The sequence below is a fragment of the Phytophthora sojae genome (genome assembly GCF_000149755.1).
Source record: "Phytophthora sojae unplaced genomic scaffold PHYSOscaffold_5, whole genome shotgun sequence".
In the NCBI taxonomy this organism is placed as follows: Eukaryota; Oomycota; class Peronosporomycetes; order Peronosporales; family Peronosporaceae; genus Phytophthora; species Phytophthora sojae.
The window spans coordinates 4,459,121-4,482,165 of record NW_009258119.1 but is presented as its reverse complement, the minus strand read 5'-3'; the positions used below and the strand labels follow the sequence as shown (position 1 = coordinate 4,482,165).

General features: G+C 52.6%; 6 protein-coding genes across 6 annotated transcripts; 3 read left to right on the top strand and 3 right to left on the bottom strand.

The window, feature by feature from the left end:
* Positions 1 to 11: 11 nt before the first annotated feature.
* PHYSODRAFT_315936 (hypothetical protein) lies at positions 12 to 2,498 on the bottom strand (the record flags this gene model as incomplete). Its single annotated transcript, XM_009531213.1, has 11 exons — positions 12 to 200; positions 275 to 314; positions 378 to 479; positions 544 to 961; positions 1,037 to 1,133; positions 1,193 to 1,268; positions 1,601 to 1,683; positions 1,750 to 1,884; positions 1,961 to 2,020; positions 2,092 to 2,135; positions 2,210 to 2,498. The coding sequence occupies 11 exons, from the start codon at positions 2,496 to 2,498 to the stop codon at positions 12 to 14; spliced, it is 1,533 nt and encodes a 510-aa protein (XP_009529508.1).
* Positions 2,499 to 5,634: 3,136 nt separating this feature from the next.
* Positions 5,635 to 6,396, top strand: PHYSODRAFT_509180 (hypothetical protein; the record flags this gene model as incomplete). The annotated part of the gene is made up of 1 exon (XM_009531212.1): positions 5,635 to 6,396. The coding sequence occupies one exon, from the start codon at positions 5,635 to 5,637 to the stop codon at positions 6,394 to 6,396; it is 762 nt and encodes a 253-aa protein (XP_009529507.1).
* A 2,423-nt stretch (positions 6,397 to 8,819) lies between these two features.
* PHYSODRAFT_507615 (hypothetical protein) lies at positions 8,820 to 9,080 on the top strand (the record flags this gene model as incomplete). The annotated part of the gene is made up of 1 exon (XM_009531211.1): positions 8,820 to 9,080. A coding segment is annotated over one exon (261 nt), but the record flags the coding sequence as incomplete, so codon positions are not given.
* Positions 9,081 to 11,832: 2,752 nt separating this feature from the next.
* PHYSODRAFT_302184 (hypothetical protein) lies at positions 11,833 to 12,466 on the top strand (the record flags this gene model as incomplete). Its single annotated transcript, XM_009531210.1, has 3 exons — positions 11,833 to 11,974; positions 12,040 to 12,122; positions 12,266 to 12,466. 3 exons carry the CDS (start codon positions 11,833 to 11,835, stop codon positions 12,464 to 12,466), a joined length of 426 nt encoding a protein of 141 aa, XP_009529505.1.
* Positions 12,467 to 16,422: 3,956 nt separating this feature from the next.
* Positions 16,423 to 19,164, bottom strand: PHYSODRAFT_561482 (hypothetical protein; the record flags this gene model as incomplete). The annotated part of the gene is made up of 1 exon (XM_009531209.1): positions 16,423 to 19,164. The coding sequence occupies exon 1, from the start codon at positions 19,132 to 19,134 to the stop codon at positions 16,423 to 16,425; it is 2,712 nt and encodes a 903-aa protein (XP_009529504.1). The 5' UTR covers positions 19,135 to 19,164.
* A 1,031-nt stretch (positions 19,165 to 20,195) lies between these two features.
* PHYSODRAFT_286376 (hypothetical protein) lies at positions 20,196 to 22,274 on the bottom strand. Its single transcript, XM_009531208.1, has one exon. It carries the CDS (start codon positions 22,260 to 22,262, stop codon positions 20,280 to 20,282), a length of 1,983 nt encoding a protein of 660 aa, XP_009529503.1. The 5' UTR covers positions 22,263 to 22,274; the 3' UTR covers positions 20,196 to 20,279.
* Between the last annotated feature and the right edge of the window lie 771 nt (positions 22,275 to 23,045).

Here is a 23,045-nt window from a genome sequence, read left to right as displayed (position 1 = left end):
TTGTGGGAAGATCAGCCCTTTGTCTGCTGCTGCATCAAGGCGCAGAACTCTTCGTAGTCGATTTTGCCGTCCTCATTCTTGTCAGCAGCTTGCAGGATCTTGTAGATTTCGTCACGGCTGATGTGCTTGTTGCCCAGCACATGAAGAATGTGCTCAAGTTCGCTGCTCGAAATAAACCCATCACGGTTCACGTCGAAAGCCTGGGGGAGACATATTGGGCGCAAGCTTAGCTCATTTGAGTAAAATGAAAACAAAACATTTGGCAGATACGTACGTCGAAAGCAGCTTTGAGATCTCCGGGCGTCAGATCGCCTCTGCAGAAAACAAGATCATCAGAAATGCCCTGTCATAAAGACGCTGACGCCTTGGCCACGTACCGGCGGAAGAGCCTCTGATTCATCATGCACACAAACTCAGTGAACGATATCTTGCCGTCGCCGTCAGTGTCTGCTTGACGCATAATGCTGTCGATCTCCGAGCTGGTTCAATGAAAAACAGGTTAGTCGACGTTTAGACTGCAAACAATAGCAAACGAATACGCACCCCGAGAGTTGTTGACCAAGAGCTAATAGCATGCCTCGAAGCTCGTCTCGATCGATACAGCCGGATTCGTCTTTGTCGAACAGAGCGAACGTCTCTTTGAACATGTCCATATTAACAGTCGACGTGCGGTGCGATACTAGGCGCTTTTCGTTTGCATCGGGGCTGTCACCCAGTTTCGCGTGCTGTACGCCCATGATGACTGCCAAAATATTGGCACGAAGTTGTTGGAGACGCTGATACGATTGTAATCGCTGGGTATGTCCACTGTCAAGAGGGTCCTCAGGCGATGTGATACCACTGAGCCACGGGTGTTGCAGCGCTTGTTTCGCTGTCAATCGTTTGGACGGATCCGAGTCTAGCAACCGCGTTAAGAAATCCTTGGCATCTGCAGAAAGACTTCTGAACCACTTGTTCTCCACTGCATGTGATGAATTAGTTACTCATAAAGCGTGAGCGTTTAGCCACATACACACAAAGATGTGAAGGAACGTACCATCGTAGGCTCCTTTTGCAATCTCTTTCACGATTTCGGCGTCCGACTTGTCACCTCTCGGATCAAACGGATGTACTCCCGTTAACGTGATGTAGGCCTAGCACAGTATTGCGATCAGTCAAGGAAACGACACATCTTTTTTACCTCAGTTCGTACCAGCACACCAAATGCCCACATGTCGACACCAAAGTCTTGCGGATGGCTCGTGATGATTTCAGGAGCCCAGTACGCGCTACATATGCACAGATTTAGTATCCCACAAAACTGTAGCTTGCATATCGGCTAGCATACTTACACAGTTCCGTTTGGAAACTTCTCGATTACTTGCTCTCCCTGGCGAAGACGACGACTTAATCCAAAGTCCTGTCATTCAAAGGGAATGTCATTAATAAAACAAAGTTTTTCTGGAGCAATGACGCATTCTTACCGCTACTTTGATGTTTGCATCGGCGGATCGGTTTGAGAGCAAAACATTTTCAGGTTTCATGTCGCGGTGGCTAACACAAGCGATAAGCGTTTATTGAAGTCGAGAAAAAAATGTTCATCTAATGTAAGAAAACTCACCAGACACCGCGAGAATGCACGTAGTCGAGCCCCCGACAGACATCATGAAGTAGGCGAGCGGCATCCTTCTCTGATACTGACCCCTGGTGTCAAAATATGACATTAGCAACTGCATCAACCGTATCTGCAGCAAAAGCAAAAGCACCAACCATATCAACAATGTAGTCGAAAAGCTCGCCTCCTTCAACCAAGTCCGTCAGCATAATCGTCTCATCTTTAAGATAGAGCACATCATGCAGCGACACGATATTTCGATGTGTACCAAGGTGCTTCAGGATATCAATCTACTGGCACCAGCCAGCAGTCCCAACTCAGGATCATTGACCACCACCAGCAAACAAACAGCAAATAGCAACGTACCTCTGCCTGAATTGTCTCCAACGACGAACTCTTCGGATCGAAAATCTTCGCTGCCAGTTTCTACCAAAGCCAAACCCGCAATAAACTTATCAGCTACTGAATCCCCAAAAGCCCCCACCTCATAAGTTTACCTGCTCTGTCTGGATGTCAATGGCAAGCCGAACAACCGAAAACCCTTGACATCATCAGCCAGATGATAGAAATTACTATTTCAACACTCCTCCAACCCCCTCAACCACTTCTCCCCACCTCCTCGTCCCAGCTCCTTCAACAATGCGTAGTGTCCGCGCTGCTCCACCTTGGGGCTCGTCCACCAGGATTCTCCGCTCGACCCGCACTCGACGTCGCTGCTGTGCGTATCCCGATACATCAGCGCCGCGATGCCCAGCGCCGTCGCAGTCGTCACGAAGCCGACCCAGGCCGTCCCATTGCCGTACGCAGCCTCCTTGGGCTTGACAACAGGCAGATGCTCGACTGCCGATGTGGGCGCCACCTTGGAGCGCACCGGGGCGCGCGTAAGGCGCGTGATCAGCCGCATCCGCATGTCTTCGTTGGGTGCAGAACACAACTGCAGCAGATAAGCATTGAAGTGGTACAGTGCTGGCCAAAAGAATAAGTAGGTCGCTTTTCGTGATTTTCTCGACCAATAAGAATGATTAAACCCTAAAAATGCACCAATCAGTCCCTCTAAACGTGTGCAATAGTGCAGTTTTTTTTCGCACTCAAATCCATGAAGTGGGTGATCCGCAGCGGGAGGCCCAAGGGGGGTGGTCAAAAGTATAAGTAGGGCGGTGTTATACTGGGAGGACAGCTTTAGCTGGCTGAACAGCCTAACCAATTTTATTTCAGCGGTCGGGAGCCCCCCCCCAACTTTAATTGGCAAATGTCGCCTGAGTCCATAGTCCACAGACAAGGCCGTGCTCTGCCCGGAACAGCTCTGGATTTTACGTCGCTCTTGGGCATATAAGTTAGTGTACTGCGGTATCTTGTTTCTACGTGGCAATGGCATAAAGGAGTAGAGATATGATATTGTCTGAGGGTAACCACTATTAGTTGAATTAACGGATTTATACGAATAGTGGCCGTTCTTGAATTCACTAGAGGTTTGGTCTGGTCGTGCATTTTTGAAGTACTTCAGTTCTGACATTTTTAAGAGCATCTCCAGCGGTTGGTCTCAAACAGGTTTTATCCTAAAAGTAACGCTGTTAAGACTTGGCCAAGGCTTAGGGCTTCCACCAGAAGGTCCTATTGCAGGTTTTAACTTCACCGGGACCTCTAGATTGGCTTTCGAGTCTTAAAATAAGACCACAATCTTAATGCCACCCATACAAAACTGAAGAGTCGCCGTATCTAAAAGATTGCATCGAGACTGAATACAATTTTCACATGCGGGAATGGACTTATAAGACTCGCTTTAGAACTCACCGCTGGAAGTAAGTCGGTCTGCGCGGGTCTCAACTGTAAAATTGTGGTCTCAAAGACCCTGTTACGTCTTAGGATAAGACCCACCGCAGGAGATACTCTAAGTGCAATTTAAAATAATAGGACGAAGGAAAACATAGTCTCTCCCTTTAGCCACAAGCGAAACGACTAATTATTCACAGAGCTAGAGGTGTTGATTACCGGACGTACTGCTGCGGTACTAGGGCTTCAGGTAGGCCAGGATATGTAAATGACCGCATTTTGTTTTTCAGAAAGCCGTTGCACATACATAGCTTATTTAACTACCTGACAGTAGCCGAAAAAAAGCTAAAATATCACTCAAACCAACGCTTACTGATTCTCTTATCCACCATGTCATCGTCCATAATAAAATACAACCTGCTCAACATGAATTCAATCAACTGGGCACCGTTAATGGTGATCATGCAGTAAGGAGATCGCTAACTGAGTAAGATGGAATCTGTACTTCCAGCCGACCGATCAAGTGCACGAATTAAGACCGTTTGATACTGAATAGGAAGGTACAAAAATTCATTTGGTTATACTTCGGTAGTGTGACCCGTACGACCCAAGGGCATCTCCTGAGCCTGCTTCGCAGCCGCAGCATCTGCCCAGAAATTGCACCGCTATTAGTAAGAAGAAACTGATTTACAACATAACACACGGGAAGTTGGGGATTGTAGCAAGCTAGCCGACCCCGACGATCTTAACGATGTCGATGTCGATGTCGTCTACGTAGATGGAGCCGCGATTCTCGACGATTCCAGTCGAGTTGAACGGGGTACCGAGCTCCATCAACTTACTGGAGCGCGTTCTCGAGAGACGGCATCACCTCACGGCTCCGGAGCTGAAGCTGCCTGCGCACGAGGCCTGAGTCGCATAACCTCTGGGACTTCACTAATGATGCCGGACATAATGGCTAATCATGTAGCTGACAGTGGCCGATGCTTTCGTCGCAATGCCTAACTAATAAGTCGTCACCGTCGAAGGCGGGATCCCGTCGGCATGTTGTTGGAGCTAAACAAAAATCCGATAGATGTCGCTTGAGTGGCAGATAAACTATCTATCACAGGTATATATATGTGGTGGAGCAAGAAGAGAATTTTCCGAAGTCTGAAGCCATCCACCAAGATCAAGTGTGATCTCCCCCGAGAGTGACACCGACCTCCAGAAGAGTGACCCCCGTCGAAGATGATCTAGACCAGGGGATATCTGCTTGAGAAGGGGTGACGTCGATGCCGGGAAAGGAATGATGATCTTGTATCCGGATTACGTCAACGTCCAGCAGAGAGTCGGTGGCGCACCACGAAGGCCGAGGGAACCAGCGAGCATGCGGTTGGACCACAGGAGCGTGAGAGAACGATGGGACAAGGACTTAGGCAAGGTTAACATTTAAACAGAGTTGATTTTACCCCTTCTTCACAAGTGGTCTTCGCCTTCGCAGTACCGGGCACGGGATATACTTTGGCCCACCCGACGCTACGCAAGTCGACTTACGCCCCAAGATCAAGGAACCTCGGACGCCAGGATAGCTTGGCCCAGCGTCCGTCAACCCTCACTTCGACCCACCGCTAGAGGAAGCGGCAAGCAAGGAAAGGCAAGGAAGGTCACACACCGACCACAAGGCAACCCCAGGCCAAGATCACACCTGGCCGGCGAGTGTCGATCTAGACAACCCCAGATCGAAACAGCCACAACTACTCCGGCACAGCGTGAAGCGTATCCGCGTTGCTGCCACAAGTTCCCGCTGTCCACCAGACAGTCCAAGACTCAACCCCAAGCACGTCTTCTCGAGATCACCCGAAGAGCGATCCAGCCCACCGACGGGTACACAAGGTGAGGATCAGCAACCTTACGGAAGATCGGAGTACTCCCTCCGTTAGTCGGCAGTTCGGGCGCCGTGTGCAAGAGGACCCCCGCGATCTGCAAATTTCGCGGATCCACTTCGCCACAATGGTGCGCGTGCCCGGATCTTTGAGTGACTCGGGATTTCACCGTGAGTCCCTACAAGAGGATGTGCAAGCCGAGTTTGGACAAGGGAATGAAGCGTCGACAGAGATCGGATCGCCATCGACGCCGCTAAAACATAATCGATCCGCGGATCGGCAGAGCCTAGGGAGGAGCTCTACCAACGGAACAGAGGAAGGTTCGGCGACGGACCTAGAAGAAAAACCTCAACCTCCTCCCCAGGTCCCCTCGGGGACCCCCGCAGGGCACGATGCGAATTATGAATGAAGGACGAAAGTCCACGGGCGCAAGCCGGAACCAAACCACCCAACGCTAGATCGACCAAGAAGAAGCCAGCAAGATCAAAGTCGTCGCGGAAGAAGATGAAGGCTCCAGACTCCGATGCTGACGATGGAGCCGATTTCACGACCGTGGTTGAGGACCAACTGGCTGTAACGTACCACAAGAAGGAGCTGAACGCTTTCCTGCTTCAGGACGACGTGATGAAGCTCCTCCGGCCAAAGCTCCTCGGCGATCTTGCGGGACCGGTGTCACAGCCGACCCCTGGATCGGACAAGTTGGATGCCGTACAGACCCTGCTACGGCTCTTCAAAGAAGTTGGCATCATCGCAGGAGCGCTGGATGCGGAAAGCCTGTTCAATCTGAAGCTCAACACGATCCAGAACTCGACAGAGAGGCCGTTCCTGTTACTGAAGCCGTTGGTCGGTGAGTCGAGTCGATCCTTGAAAGAAACATCAAGATCGCCTCAGACGCTATCGAGATCGACACCCGCCAGATCGACGCCTGCGCCCAACCCGGGTGACCAAACTCCGACGTCATCTCCGTACGTGTCTGCAACGGAAGACGTGGACTCCGATAGTGTCGATGATCCGCCGCCACGTATGACGCTTGGTCCTTCTGGTGCCGCCATGCTACGAAGTCGAGCTGAGCGTGCTGGGGGCGAGGCGGCGGTACCAAGGCGAGAGCCGAAGGCCACAGCAACCTTGACGCGGCACTCACCGGAAAAACTCGAGTCATTCTTCTAAGCAGCCATGGAACGTTTTCTGAAGGAGCAGCAGCTACCTGCTATCGCGTTGAAGTCGCGACCGACCGGTGATCAAGATGTGGAGATGGAGTCGGTTGGATCACCAAACCGATACTCTACGTCATGGGAGTTCGATCCTGACGACCTCGATCTTGGTCGACCCGACCGCACAGCGATCGCAGCATCAGCTACGGTTTCGCCTGGAGGAATTGGGTCTGCACCACGGATTTGTGTTTCTGCAATGTCAGCATTGCAAGCGGCTGCAGTGCGCCGCACATGCTGCGCACCAGGCACTCTCTGAATACTTTCCCCACTCAATACGATAGTGGCATCAAAATTCATATCAGCAGGGTTCTGCAGTAGCTTTAACTCTCTCTCTCCCTCTCTCTCTCTCTCTCTCTCTATATATATATATATAGCTAGCCTAACGCAACAGTTTGTGGGTGGTTTCCAAATTTTACTCCGACCCAGAGCATTTAATGGCCACTTTGTTAAGTTTCAACACCAAAATGAGACACTGGTCGTCCTCAGTATCTTCTTGACGTAATTCAAGAACTCGACTTAGTCGACTGTCAGCAAAACGGTTTATTTAGCAACTATTCATTCTTGCCGACAACGTATATTGCCACTATCATGTTCATCAATTGATTTCTGAAGCCTTATTAACAGAAATGGCTCCAACTCGAGCTCGCATGCAAAACTAACTTGCGATTTGAACATGTTTCGCGGAGATCGAGCCATTATTGCTGGTAAATACCAGTTTCAGAGGTCAACTTTTGACTAATTCGACCTGTGTACTCCCCCGCAGCGTTCGCTCCGGATCGCCTATGCGTGGCTCCGGCAAAAAACTTGTAACTTTCCAGAACCGGGTACCAAAGTGGGTCCCACCGTTTTATATCGTATGTTGTCACCTACTATATTTACCCAATATGGGTACCTGTCGATAACTGCTAAGATTTATGCCAACCGAGCTAACTATTTACCAGACGTTGAAATGAATTGGTTAAAATTTACGAAAAGCTGTAATCAAAGAACTTGAGGTCACCAATACTGGTAGCTTCTGACTGGTGAAACCAACACCACTGCTAGTCTTTCTTAAGCTGCTGAAGGGTGCGGCCCCAAAGCATCAATTGCAGTGTACTTAATCAAGCTTACAGTTAGCTGAAGATGCCCAAACCTGCCTGCCTGTCGCCATCCGTGAAATGTCTGCGGCAGTTGGCGCCCCTCAACACACAAAATCCTGAATAGTCTGCTCACTCATTGCCAGCAGGCGATCTTCTTCATCAAGGGCATCTTGGGGAGGTTTCGACCAATCCGCAATTTCTTGTGTGAATGTTTTCATGGCAAGCAGTGCATGCCGAGAAGTCACACGTGATACCAGCAGGTAATTCTGCTGAGGCTTGTTTGCAAACGAAACGCTAGATTTCCAATCCAGCACAACCAGCGCGTTTAACGTCTCACCTTGAACTTTGTACGCCGTGGATGCCACCGAGCACATGAACGGAAACTGCTGGAGTTTTACTTCTAAACTTGGTGTGCATTGGGCCAACTTTATTTTGCACTTGGAGTATGCCTCTGTTGTATAGAAAAGCGGAAAAATGTCCGGGTCCATCCTTTCACTAATTGGCACTGCACCGGCACCACGTGCTATCTGAACAAATGCCAATACCGGTGGTTGGCTTGGTAGCGATACCAACATTCCAGTTGTTTCATCTCGGATAGTGCGGAACCTAGTGGACGCATCGAACATCACATCCACTAGGACACCCAATGTTCCGTTTGCAACACCCTTAGAAGTCCGCACGTTTTGGGTGATTTGAATCGGCATGCCAGGTATTAAATCCATAAACGGAGCGAGTCGCCCAAATTTGGAATCTGGCAGATCCATCACCATGTCAACTTCCTGTCGACTAAGAAACTGTAGTGCACCCTTGAAATTGGCGACGACCCGAAAAGGATAATTATCTCCTCTCAGTTTGGCTGCTGCTCTCACAACAAGTTGATCGCTTGGCGTGTAGTATTTTCTGGACTTGCAAAAATGCACTCCTGTCCCGTAACTTCTCTGATATTTAGATCAGAGAACTCATTCGGAGTTTCTGGGACAACGCGGCTGTTAATGATCTCAATAAACGCTTTCGTCCATACTCCACGTCTTGCAGCTCTGCATCCTTCCCCCCATTCAGGATCAGAGCGAGACCGGACCGATTCCTAAAAAAATAGCAACTGTTCGAAAGGTTTTTCAGAGTTCGAAATCTGTGATATTTACCGGCGTGCCCTTTGCTGCCTTTGTTGGGTCGGTGTATATAGGCTCAGCACCAATCGGAGGAAGTTGGAGAAAATCACCCGTTAATAAAATGTTAACACCCCCGAAGGGAACATTCATCATTTTTTTGCTTCCGTAAGAGTCGATCCAATTTTGCCAGCTCCGACTTTTTCATCATAGAGACTTCGTCCACAATAATAATGTCCAAGTCCTCCAAATCCACTGAGGACAAGCCTCTCTCCAAGACTAGAAGAAAACTAGCAAGTGTTCTTCCTCCAATAATCGTCGTGGCTTATCCAGTGAGCGCAGTCTTTATAATACTGGTGCGGCGACCCCAGCTACAGCACAGAGCTTCTACTGCTTCTATCACCCGACTCTTCCCCGTGCCTCCTTCACCCCCCAGAAACATTCGTAGCTGCTGATCATGGAGCATTCGAGGTGATGCAATCTCAGCACTCTCCTTTATTTTCCATCTTTGTAACAGAGCTTTGCCAACTTTGCAAAACGCTACGTGTTGCTTTTCATTAAGCGTGTAAGCTTGTGATATGTGCTTCAGAGAAGCATACGGCGGGATGTCTCCTTGCGGAATGCTTGCATCCGCTATCGGTTCCCACGAGCGATAATCAACCGAGAGTACTTCAGAGATTAACTCTACCACTTCCGTATTCCTCTCAACAGTTCTTTGGGCCCCCGAATGTAGCATTGAGTCGGTATCCGGAGAGGCTACCCATTGCCGCAGCCTATCCACTGCTAAACCATTTTCAGCCACCCACGAGCGTACAGTTTGCCGCTCTGGCAATTGACTATCGCGGCTATTTCCACTGGACGTATCCGTGCCACCACTACTTTGATTGGCAACAAATGCTAAGGTACCTTCAAACATGTTGTATTCCAGGCAGCGTTCAATAGTAGGCATCAGTACATCCGCTGGCTGGCTCAAAGTTGGACAGAAAGCTGGATCAAGTCCATTTGAGCCGAGAACTAACGTGTCGATACCTCCAAGATCAACATGACCAAACAGATTATCGATATCAGCTGCACACACGTTATCGCCAGCGGAAAAGGCTTCTACTCCAGTATCACCAGCAAACATACCGTCCTCTTCGGAGCTGTCACTGCCATAATCCGATTGCGAGACTTGGCCAGGCATACAGAAGTCGCCGCTCTTATCAGCAATTTCCTTTCCCACGTAATAATCGTTGAGGTTGCTCATAATCTCCTTAGCAATATCGGACCGGTTGTCTTTCCAGCCAGTGTAAGCATCTATCCAACCTTCTGGAGTATTGGGCGCACCACCAAGGATATCACTTAATTCTCGAAATGGACGGAATAAGACAAGCACAGCAGACGCATACTGCTCACGTTTGGTCGCCGACAAATCTCACTAGACCCTGTCGTTCTTGACTCCTTAAAACACGATGCTGTGTGGGACCACCAATGTTGGTTGAATCGAAGCGCCAAAGCCGAAACCATGAACAATTTGCTCTGGATAGAAATTCGTTCATCGTCTTCAGATGGCGGCATCATCGCTAACGTTCGCAAGATATCACAATTCAAGAAGGGGTCGTCGTCCAAACGAGTGTACAGCGCTTGAGCTGCGTTACTACAATGTAACCTGTCCAACTCCATCTCGCTGCGTTCTCTTAATTCACCACTGCCATTGTTGTCGGCAACGTTTGCGCTAGCAGATGATCATATGCTCTCTCTCTCTCTCATATACCACATTTTCAGCTTCTATCAAAGAGTTTCTGCACATCACTTCTTTCTTAGCCTGAGCGACAATTTCACTCGGTGTCAGTGGACGCATTTCAGGAGGCCAATCAACCGGCCAATGCTTAAGCATCACGCTTCGCAGCACATGTTGCGAACTGAACTCCGCCCCGCATCGTCCGCATTTAACAAGAGCAGGTTCACGGATGTGCGTTGGAATTCGTCTCCCCGTAAAAGGAGCTAGTACATTACCGCGTGCTTCAGCAGGTATTGGTAACGGTGCAAGGTTGGCAAACATTTCTCCACAGATTTCACAATTCCCACCACTGAGAGAAATTGGCAGTTCATTTGTCATGATACTTTCTCCATAATCTGCAACATCACTCCAAAATCGTTCTCTGTCACAGCTTACCACACTTTCGAAACTTTCTGAATTCGGCGGACACCCACTGAGCCATACCAGAAAGTGTCCGTGCAACGTGCCGCGTCCTTGGGTCTCTATCATTCCGAAGTACGCCCTCACTCCGCCAAGCAGTCCCTTGAATGGCAGTTTCTCGTGAGTGATGGGATTGATTCCAAGTACGTCTTCCACAAACGCAACCATTTGCCTCATGAAAACTCGCGCCGAAGCAGCGTCATCCCCCATCGTAGCTTTCCGTGTTTCTATTCGCGAAGGAAGCCTTGATAGCCACGAATCCCATAAACTCCCTGTACTGCTGTTTCCCGAGTAGTTAACCGTCACGAATGAATTATCGGAATTGGGGGCCAGCGTTACGAAGAAGGTTGGTTGACCATATCGACCCTGATAAGCGAATGCTTGCTGACGATAGTAACGTCGTTCCGCAGCACTCCCCCACACTGCCGAAGAACTTACTTCCACACTTTTTAGAAACCGACTGGCAAGAGCTGAACTATGTTCGTCCTTGACGACGTTGTTCATTAGCTTCTAGTGCATTCGCCAGCTCTGCCTCCGACAGCTCTTCAAATCCTGCAAATATATTTGGAGAACGGCGGCACCGCAATGAAGTCTGCAAGTACATTTTTTCCAGTGATAATCAATCGAAGGCCACAAACGAAAATGTCTCGTCCTCCGCAAACCGCCGAGAACTTAGAAGCAAATAATGCTTTATTCATTCCTCCTGCGAAACAGGGTGCTTTCGGTTGTGCCCGCTCAAACCTTGTCGGGAGCACAAGTCAACTGCCGCAACATGTGTCTATATGTGAACATTAACGCTCTATTTTCAAAACCTAACTGCCACAACTATCCATACTCAGTCACAATACGCTTGCAATCGGTCGCAGAAGCTAACTGTCACCACATCAGCTTTCTTCGGAACGCTCAACAGTTTCTTTCTCGCCTTGTCCAGCTTGCATCTCTCACCATTCTTCAAATTTCGTCGGGGACAACACATCCACCCACCGCCACTTTGCTCTCCACTTGTGGTTGTTTTCCGAGGCGCAACGATGCCCCCACAAAAAAAGCAATCCGCTCAGAAGAAGAGGAAGATATCGCCTCCTTCCCTTCCTTCGAATTCCGTTTCACCGGCCAAAAAACGTCGCCAACACCTGGATGAACTGACCGAGCGCGAGATCGGCACCAACAAAGGTAATCGCTTTCCTACCTTATACTTCGCTTTGGCTTGCGTACTTACTAACACATTGTAATTTCAGGTCTAAAAGAGTACATCGAGAGCGGCATGCCTAAAAACGAGAAGATCACTTTCTTCGCTCGTTTCCTGTGGAAGTCGCACCATGTGACGGAGGGAAAACTTCCTGGCGTCTCCATCTGTATGACGCAACCCAGGAGCAGACCCTCGAGGAGCTTATGAAGGTAATCGCCATTGCCAAGCTCCCAATTCTTCTACGTCTACTCAGCTTTTGATTTCAATGTTATTAGATCTACCACGACGTCTACGACGCCGACAAAGCAAGCGTCGATCACGACCTTGCCACCGTCAGCATCTGGGGCGATTGGGACGGAACTACCAACTGCCCCGAGCCAGGAGACATCGTGAAGTTCATTCGCTTTTCCGGACTCCAAATGTATCAGGGAGATTGCCTGCAATTCTCCACCAAGCCGGAAGACATGGAGTTCTAACATCCTCAACACACCATTCTCCATTCTCAAACTCGGACGTGCTGCGATCATTCCAAACCATTGAAGGCATCTGTTGGACCAGCGCCGTCTACGATTTTATTTTTCCTTTAGTTCAACCTAAGCTAAGCCTTACTCGAAATATACTTCACTTCAATTTCGTCACGTCGACCTGTGTACCCTCCCGGAGCAACGCTCCGGGTTGCCTATGTGGGCTTCAGTATAGCTAACTTGTAGTTTGTATTAAGACCGAGTTAACCTCTACCGTAATACAGTCAGTATTATAACCTACTCGTTTGTAGCAAACCGTTGTCATTGAGGCCGGGAACTGGTGAGCTGCTGTTCACCTGGATAGTAATATCCGCACGCACTTCCTCTGTGTATTGTGTTGTGTGACCCCGTCACACCTGGTAGCACTCGTAGTCAATCCTACGCCTACGCGGGTAGATTGATCTAAAGGGATTGACCAGTTTAGTAGAGCAAGCTGAATTTTTGACTTGGAAAAGTATTTTCTTGAGATAAAACGTGTACACAATGAAAGCCCTAGATTTGCTCTAACATGTGCACCAATCCAGACACAGTTAGCAGCTATGAAAGTGCTATTGTAGCGCGCCAAAGAAAACATACCTACAGTATGCTGTGATCAGTTTAGTAGAGCGGAATAATACTGGTCTTTGTATCGAACTACCATATGGAAACGCGTGGTAAGAGTTTTATAGCCAACCAAAGCACGTATTTCATTATTTCTGCAATATCACTGGTTCTACTAAACTGGTCAATTCTACTAAACTGGCCAAAACCCTTACCTGAATCCTCGGTGGCTCAGGTCTGTGAGCCACGATGGACCGAAGTGAGTTTCCTCACTTGACTGACTCGCAGTTCGAGTCGGTGCGGACGATGGCGGGCATCTTCGGAAGAGATGCCCTCCGGAGCTTGGCGGCGGCGACGCCAGCCGAGCAGGTCGAGCGGGTGAGCTCGTTTTACGAGTACGAACGCGGGCTCATCGCTCATGTGCAGGGAAGCCTGTTGGCTCAGATGAGCGAGCCCAAACGGGTCCAGCCTGAGCCTCTGCGGCTAGCTGTGCCTCCGTTCGAAGGGAAGGAAGGTGGGAACCTTCACTTCTGGATCCGGGAGACCGAGATCGCTATGAGCGCAGGTCTCATCTCGGCCGAGAACCTTCGAGTCGCCTTTGTGCTCTCCAATCTTGGCGGACGTGCCAGGACTTGGACGTATACGCGCGAAGCGATGTCGCCTGGATGTTTCACATCCTGGGCTCAGCTGTGTGAGCAGCTTCGAGCCGGTTTTCTCCCGTCGAACAACGAGTTCCTCCAGCGCTCGCGCTTCCTTGCGTGCAAACAAGGGGAGCGCGAGCTGTACGCGTACGTACAGGAGATGCGCACGTTGGCAGCCTCGCTGGTGGGGAACCCACGGATTAGACAAGTCTGGACAAGCTATTCCAGCACCCGTGAAGCCTTAGTAGTCAATCGTCAGAGTTTCGCGAAATGAGCGGCTTTCGCTCACCCAACAGGTAGATAGATCGCTCTCTCTTTTTATTTAAAATTCCGCAACTCATCGCTTCGTCTACATTCGAACCAGAGCTCGTTATGGGCCTGAATGTCACCTATAATAATATACAGGTATCCAAATCTGCAGTGACAATATTAACACCATCCGTTCCATGTTTGGCGAGCATGTCTAATGTGAGACGATGTTCTACGCTTTCAACATTTGAGGCGTACAGCTTACGTTGCTCGAGCTAGCAGACATGATAGCACGAGATATTGACAAGCGTTGCCCAGCGATAAAGTATGCTTCAGCGGATGCATAGCGTAGTTTATTTGTGAAATCCTTAGCAACCTTTCATAAAAGGCATAGCCCACCCCAATCCCGCCACATACGTATAGTAAGTCAAAACGATTTGCAAGCCCGATGGCCCAGTGTTTCGACCTACCCAGTTGCATCCAGCAACATTAGCGATACAATGCACACATGAGGCGAAAGGTACTCATGTTGTCATCCATATAAGCAAACCAGGATCCCGAGAAACCAAGAAACGGATATGATATCGTGCAATGTCTGAGGGCATTCATCACGTTTTGCCAGGCGTTGGAGGTTCGCCATCTGGTGATCCAATACAAAAGCCAAGATAAACTCAGATTGGACCGGTTTCATTCGAGCGGCGATTCGACAAAATCCAGCCTTTAATAGCCAATGGAATTCGAGCAGATTATAGTTCAAACGATGCCGCGTCGAATGGTGAATGATTCATGCGAAACCAAGAAGAAATGGCAATTTTGTGAGTTGAAGCGCTGTTGTCATTTCACTTGCACATCTTTTTGACTTAGTCTTAGTATACTGACCCGCACAGGTAGCTCGGGGTTTCTCCGCCCCTGTAGTAATAACTCGTATTGCTGTTTGCAGATATTTTGGGCAACGCATGCTTATTGTCTCGTCAATAATCTCGATTTTAATCCAGCCAGCTCTTAATTAAGACCTAGGTCTGATTTATATATATCGCCAGTACTGGTCTAACATGCAAGCTTGGGGCTCTGTTTTCCCGACCAAAACGCTTTTCTGCGGCTTGGAAACGCAGACATGCCATTCTAGACGGACCAAACCGAGTTTCTGGGCCTAAAAGCGGCCTTCACCAAAGCACAAAGCTAAAACAGCCCTCGCCTATCTCGTGTCCACTCATAGTAAGAGACAGGCGTGGTCTATTTTAGAGGTCTATTTTAGAGGACAAAGTATTTGCAAGCGGCAATAATTTTTAGTCTTATCTTAGACTTGTCCTTGATTTTAGTGCTAAACTTTGAGCTACAGAGTAATACATGTAGCCATTCGTAGCTTTAAATGTAATCGGTTAGGTTAACAAGTACTATATTTTGGCTAGAAAGGTACCCGGTTTCGGTAAGTTACAAAAATTTCTGCCGGCCAAGCACAGCTCTTCGACCCACACCTTCTACGAGCCCTGGGGAGAGCCGAGCCCAAAAAGTCGCGAGCTCGGGCTCCTGGGCTCTTGAGTTCAATAGGTTAAGTGAAAGGAGCCCTCCAGAACTGTGAGCCCTCGTTAAGGGCTCCCCCTCACCTGTGTTAAATATCTCGCTGATGATTGGCCGTCATTGAAGTATCTCCAGGTTCTAACCTGAAAAGGCATAGGAAAGAGGGCTTCTCCTTGAGGGGAAGGAAGGACTACCGGCGACGCTGGGGTGGCCTCGGAGCGGCTGTACACATATGAGCGGCGCGAGATCTTCTAGTGTGGCGATCTTTGAGCTCGATCTTCTAGCGTGGCGCATCGATCACGCGAAGTTGCTCGCCTTAAGTCTAGGTAAAATTGGCCAATCAGTTATTACTATGAAGAGCCCGTCATAGGTTCGAAACTAAATTTGGGGGGCCCTGGTGGGGAGCCAATGGGGAGCCCGAACCAGGGCTCCTTGATCTCGCACTTGCCATGAGGGAGCCCATTTTGTGCGACTTTTGGCTCTCGTTTTAGGGGGAGCCCACTTTTGAAGTAGACGGGCTCGGGCTCGTAGAAGGTGTGCTTCGACCTGTGAACAACTCAAATGGTTGGCTTGCGGAGATACTGGTACCATGTACCATGTACCCGGGAGAGTGACACCCGTCACTCTTCATGTAATGGGTACACTTGATTGTACCCCGTTACGACCCAGGCCGTCCCATTGCCGTACGCAGCCTCCTTGGGCTTGACAACAGGCAGATGCTCGACTGCCGATGTGGGCGCCACCTTGGAGCGCGCCGGGGCGCGCGTAAGGCGCGTGATCAGCCGCATCCGCATGGCTCCGGAGCTCTTCGTTGGGTGCAGAACACAGAGAACTGCAGCATTGAAGTGGTACATTGAGTTATAACAATGTGGGGATCTGTCGTGGCTGTTAAGAACATCATGTTGAAGTGCATGGTTAGTGTGTAACGGTTAAGTGCATCGCGTTGAAGTGGGAGAGTCATCAACCGCGTTGGTTGGTGCTGCGCGGAGTGTACGGGTTCACCTCCTCCTCGAACATGTCGGAGGCGAGCTTGGAGAGCGCGTGCATGGCTCGGAGGTCCCCCAGCGAGATTTTGTCCCTGGCCTGGGCGTCGACCGTGCACAGGCAGGCAACGACGGCCCCGTCGGGCGACTTGATGGGGAACCCGGCGAAGAAGCGCACGCCGATGTCGCGCGCAAGTCGCAGATGCCGGAGCTGCGGGTCGCGCGTGGGGTCCTTGACCACGAAGGGCTTGCCGTTGGCCACGAGTGGGGACGGACACACAATCATCTCCTCTGGCCATGGATGCGGAGCACCAGAGGACCCGACGACGCGTTGGGCTTGAGAGCTGTGGGCGCCGTTTAGCGCGACGATGTAGGCGATCGAGCAGCGCATGCGCAGCGCTGCGACCTCGCAGATCGAGTCCAAGGCTGCAGAGTCCAAGCCGTCGTCCAAGTCGAGCTCCGTCTCCAGGTTGGCGCTGGTATTCCACGGACGCGGCACCATTGACGGTCTGCTGCTCTGGTCGTACCTTACGGAAGAAGAATAGCCGCTAGTGCTGCGTCGGCGGCGCTGCGCGATGTCTTGTCGGCTGTAGAGAGAGCTGGAACGCGCACGCGGCATGTGGCTATTGCTGCTGTCTGCACCGATGCTGCCGCCACTCATCGAGATGCTGGAGAGGTGAAGTCGCGCCTCTAAGTACCGGTCCACCATTTCCTTGTCCGGATGCTGCGGGTGGAGGATCGGGACGGACGCGTTGAACGTCGACGAAGACGAAGCTGTAGAAGCTGAGCTTGGTGGTGCTGAGTCGGACGTCACTTGCTTCACCACTTGTCGTACGACCTCGAGTGCTCGTGCACGAGTCAGCGGGTCACTGGAAAACAGCGCGTCAGCGAGTTGTCGGCCTGGAGTCGAGGAGAAGGAAGTTGAGGCAGTGGCGGCGCTGCTGCTGCGATTCAGCCGCTTTGCACGTGGAGCGAATGACGTCTGCCTTGTTCTTGACCCTTGCTCCTCCACGCGGGCGGATTGAGTGCTGCGACTGTCTTCGTCGCTTCTCAGCAAGATGTCGTAGAAGGCGGTGGATATCTTCACGCTGGCGGCACTGCCACGCTCGTCGTTGCTGGTTCTGATCCCAGCCGTTGCCGCCGTCGAGGTCCTCGAAAACGAAGCATTCAAGAGCGGGTTGTCTTGTTGGAAGACGCTGGCGTCTACGTTGGCCACACACGCGAAGCAAATGCGGCTGCGACGCACTCTGCGTGCCACAGGCTCCACGTCAAACTTTCTTGAGCATTCGCGACAGACTCGGTGCGCGCAAAGCTGGCAGAACCGTTGTGGACGCAGCAACCCGAAGCGCTTGAGGCACACACTGCAGCAATGGTCTTCGTCCTCATCGCGTGCCACGGGTATGTGCCGGAATGGCTGGTAGCCCAAACGGCGGCGGCGCACAAGCTGCTCGAACGATGTCGTCGCCGCCGCTAGCAGATTCACCACATACTTTGCCTCTGCATTGGCGATCGGATGAGCGTACCGTCGAGCGGAAGCCCCATGTTGATCCCTCCCCCAGAACTTAGCGCGTGGCTGAACTGTCGCTGCTGGTGGGCTGGAGACGTACGCAGTCATTACGATACGCGTCTGGTGTCCGCTCAAATCACTGTATGAGCTAGCGAGGTGATACCCAGCGGCGATGTGGTCCAAGTCGCCTCGAATCGCTTGGTCCGAAGCGCGGTCGTCTCTGCGACGAGTGAACTTGTCGTGCATGGGCTTGGACAGGGTCTTCATGGTGTAGAACGCCTCGTTCGTGTCGGGGCAGTACTGCGAATACGCAGCGAAGCAGAGTCTCTGGCGGCGGCTGGTATGCTTCGCTGCTGCCATGGGATTCAGCGACCGACGAGAACGGAGCACCACGGACTGCAACGCGACCCAACCGGGTTGAGAGAGGTCGTTCAGGTCGTCGTCTTCCCAGCACGGCGCGTTCTCCGACTCCATCGCCATCACAGTCCTCATGCTCTTGCGGAACTCGCGCGATACGAACAAGTCGCCGCTCTTGAGCTTCCGCGCGCCGAACAGCGCCCCCATGCTCGAGTCGAACTGCAGTGAGTCGCGGCTGAACAGCATCGTCATGGCCTCGTCCAGTCGGCAGCTTAGTGTGACGTGGGCCGATACAGCGTATGTGACGTTGAGGTCGTTCAGAGGCCATCGCACCAGCTCCCTGGCGCGCACTTCGGAGTGCGTGTGCTCTCCCATGAAGGCGTCGCGAGTGTAGAGCGACCCACGAGACTCAATCATCGAGTGGCGAGCGTCGGTGGCCCTCGTCGTGCCGCGAAACCAATTGGGGCCGTCCGTGCTTCTTGCCGATGGTAGTTTGGCTCGGTCGAACTCACTGATCTCGGCGCCGTGCTGCTTCTTCTTGACGACCCAGCATGGCGGATGCTGTCTCTCGGCCGGTGTCATTCGCCACACGCTGCTGCTGCGGCCAGTGTCCTTGCGGCGCTCCACAACGGCTCGGAGCTTGGGCACGACACTTGCTGCGGTAGTGAAGAGCTCGCGGTCGGTCACGAGGGCGTTGATGGAAGACTCAGACAGCAGCGCGTTGCGCGCCGACACGGGCGAGGCCGCGCTGTTGTTGCTGCTCTGGAAGTCGCAGCTCTGGATGCTGCCGCGGCAGCTGCTGCCCATGTAGTAGCTCTCCGTCATGGGGACCGGTGGTGTCGACGTGGTCTGTCGATTGGGGGGCGATGTCGGGCGCTCTGCAAATTCAGGAGTGAAGACGCAGGAGACCACCGACGCCATGTTGACGCATCCCGTTCGTCTCCTCCCAGGAGCTCAGCGAGCCGAGGTGGTGGCACCCATAGGAGAAGCAACCGGAGCTGGAGTGCACCGCCCAGTGTCGACGGCTCCGGATGCCTGGTGCTTCCGCTGGCTTGATGCCCGGGGCCTGATCGATTTCGCCAGTGTCTGACACCGCTAGTTTACGGCCTCCGAGCGACGAGGCAAGTCGCACCTTTTTCGACGGTCCTTTGGCTGCCCAGAGTTGCTGATACATATCCTGCCTTGACGATTTTTTCGAGTTGGTGGCGCATTGTTGAAGTTGTAATGCCGATCTTTGATCTTTGACGGCCACATGGTTGTCTTCGGGAATTCGGTCTCTAAGCTCCCCGCCAGTCATCACGACGCCGCTCTCCAAGCATTTTAGAGCAATAAGCGGATGTTGCTAGACCGAATCTGCACCTCGGGCTGCCCGTCTTCTTGAAAGTTCGAGCGCGCGGTGAACCCAGAGCTCGTGGCGTGTGGTGTGCACTGTGTACCACCAACCTCGATGGTTGGGATGAACACAGCACTGCAGTAGCTGAAGATGGAGCCCTTGCCGGCTCGGTCGTTACACCAGGCGCGTCATTTGTAGCAGTTGCAGCGCAGTCGTCGTCCAACGTCCACTGGCCGAGCACTATCGGTGTCTGACCCCACTTCCATTGCCTTTACTCTCGGTCGAGTTGTCCGCACGCAAGCCCCGAACATCCAAGTCATTTCGCTGCTTGGGTACTTCGACCGTCGCGAGATCGCCCCCGTGGGCGTGTGTCCACAACTTCCAGCTGTAGCTGTAGCATATCGGAGCTCGTCGAAACGGAAGCTGGACGCCAGTCATCACGTCGAAGTTGCTGATGTTAAACCGGCTACGTATCCATTGATGACTGGCCGCTCGGGGTTTAGCTGCAACTCCGACTAACCGAAGCGAAAGCAAACACAAGGCAAAGCCTAAAAACTGAAGGAAAAATCACCTTACTTAAGTCAAATAACGGAGACAACAAACTTCCAAATGCATTTACGCGATTCGGGCTGTTCGTCTACAGCTCGTCGTGGTCGTCGTCCTCCTCCTCGTCGTCGTTGTCCTCGTCGCCCTCCGGGGCGGCGCCGCCCTGGTAGACCTTGGACATGATGGGGTTGACGAGCTTCTCGACCTCCTTCTGCTTGGCCTCGAAGTCCTCCTTGTCGGCCTCCTGGTTGTCCTCGAGCCAGTCCATGGCGTCCTGCACGGCGGTCAGAACGGTGTCCTTGTCGTCCTCGTCGATCTTGTCCTCGAGCTTCTCCTCGACGTTGTTCTTCAGGCTGTACAGGTAGCCCTCCAGAGCGTTGCGGCCGTCGATGCGGTCCTTGACCTTCTTGTCCTCGTCGGCGAACTCAGCGGCCTCCTGGACCATGCGGTCGATCTCCTCCTGGGACAGACGGCCCTTCTCGGCAGTGATCGTGATCGTCTCGGCCTTGCCCGTGCCCTTGTCCTCAGCGGACACCTGCAGGATACCGTTGGCGTCGATCTCAAACGTCACCTCAATCTGGGGCACGCCACGCGGAGCAGGCGGCAGGCCAGTCAGCTCGAACTTGCCCAGAAGACGGTTGTCCTTGGTCATGGCACGCTCACCCTCGAACACCTGGATCAGCACAGCGGGCTGGTTGTCCTGGTACGTCGAGAAGGTCTGCGACTTCTTGGTCGGGATCACAGTGTTACGGTTGATCAGCTTGGTCATGACACCGCCCACGGTCTCAATACCCTGAGACAGAGGCACCACATCGATCAGAAGCACGTCCTTGGTCAGGTCGTCCTGCTCGCCACTCAGGATGCCGCCCTGCACGGCAGCACCGTAGGCGACGGCCTCATCGGGGTTCACACCGCGCGAGGGCTCCTTGCCGTTGAAGTAGTCCTTGATCAGCTGCTGCACCTTGGGGATACGGGTGGAACCGCCCACCAACACAATCTCATCGACCTCCGACTTCTTGAGGTCGGCGTCCTTCATCACCTTCTCGACGGGGCCGAGCGTCTTCTTGAACAGGTCCTCGTTGAGCTTCTCGAAACGGGCGCGGCTCAGGGACTCCGTGAAGTCCTCGCCATCCAGCAGCGACTCGATCTCAAGACGAGCCTGGGCCTGGGCCGACAGGGCACGCTTGACACGCTCGGCCTCACGGCGGAGCTTCTGCAGGGCGCGCTTGTCCGAGGCGACATCGAGGTTCTTGTCCTTCTTCCACTTCTTGATGAAGTACTGCATGATACGCTGGTCGAAGTCCTCACCGCCCAGGTGGGTGTCACCGTTGGTGGCCAGCACCTCGAACACACCGCCGTCGATGGCCAGCAGGGTCACATCGAAGGTACCTCCACCCAGGTCGAAGACCAGCACGTTCTTCTCGCCCTGCGACTTCTTGTCAATGCCGTAGGCAATGGCGGCGGCCGTGGGCTCGTTGATGATACGCTGCACCGTGAGGCCGGCAATGGTACCGGCATCCTTGGTGGCCTGACGCTGGGCGTCGTTGAAGTAGGCGGGCACCGTCACGACGGCGTCGTACACCTCGCGGCCGATGTAGCCCTCCGAAATCTGCTTCATCTTGGTGAGCACCATGGCCGAGACCTCCTCGGGGGCGAACTGGCGCTTCTCGCCCTTGACCTCCACCTGGATGAAGGGCTTGCCATCCTTGTTCACGAGCTCGTAGGGCAGCAGCTTCTTGTCGGCCTGCACCGACTTGTCGTTGTACTTGCGGCCGATGAGACGCTTGACGTCGAACAGCGTCTTCTCCGGGTTGATCGTGGCCTGGTTCTTGGCGCCGTCACCGATCAGGCGCTCGTCGTTCGAGTCCCAGGCGACGTACGAGGGTGTGATACGGTTGCCCTGGTCGTTGGCAATGATCTCGACCTTCTGGTCCTTGTAGATGCCCACGCACGAGTAGGTCGTGCCCAGGTCAATGCCGATCACGGGGCCGCGCGGGCCCTTGGACGCGTCGTCGGCCGTTACGGCGCCGGCGAAGGCCGCCGCCGCCATGAGCAGGATCTTGGAGAGGTTCATCCTTCTCTGCGCTTAGCTGCGAAAACGATAATGACTGGGGCGGGTGCAGGTGCAACGCGTGGAAGTCAAAGATCGTGGGCGGGTCGGCCGCCTCAATACAGGCCCGCATACAAACTCCCAGTGAGCCGCCACTGCTGACGTGGCCGGGCGCGGGTTCCGACAAAACGGGTCTTCTAGAAAAACCCGCCCAGAACTAGGCGAGTTTGTATGCCCCATACGAAACCCAAGTGAACGACTGCCACGCGTCGTCGGAGACCCCGCCTAAGTGCGAAGATATGTCCGAGCGATCGACACGTTGCGGTGGAGAGATCAGTTGACTGTGAGTCGGACGAGGGGCAACACCGCTCGAATTTCGCTCGAAACGGGCCGGACCGAGCGCGTGGTTGCGGGCCTATCGACCTCAATGCCACATATTCACATTTCCATTGCGTGGCAGCAGTGCCGGGCAGGAGCTGCAGCCACGTAGCCCACCAAGTTGATTCGTACTTAGCTGAGGGCAACACTCCACGTGGCAGGACGACAGCGCGAACCGGCGGTCGGCCGTCAAGCTCGCGACAGCGATTTGCAATGCTGGTCAACCGCCTGCTGCGATCGGAGAAGGCTGCGGGCACGACTTGGCTGCGTCGACTTGCCTGCAGCGCGCTAGTCGACCCGTAGAAAACCTGAAGGCGCCCGCCCAACTCAGTCGAGGAATTACCTTACTTAAGGTATCTTATCTTACGAACAGCAACAATTATTGCAGCGGTAAAGAAGAACGTCATGGTGCCGTTCTGCGACGGCAGC

What these genes read in the sequence shown, in the direction of transcription:
- PHYSODRAFT_286376 (XM_009531208.1), bottom strand. Translation starts at nt 22,262, where the DNA reads ATGAACCTCTCCAAGATCCTGCTCATGGCGGCGGCGGCCTTCGCCGGC.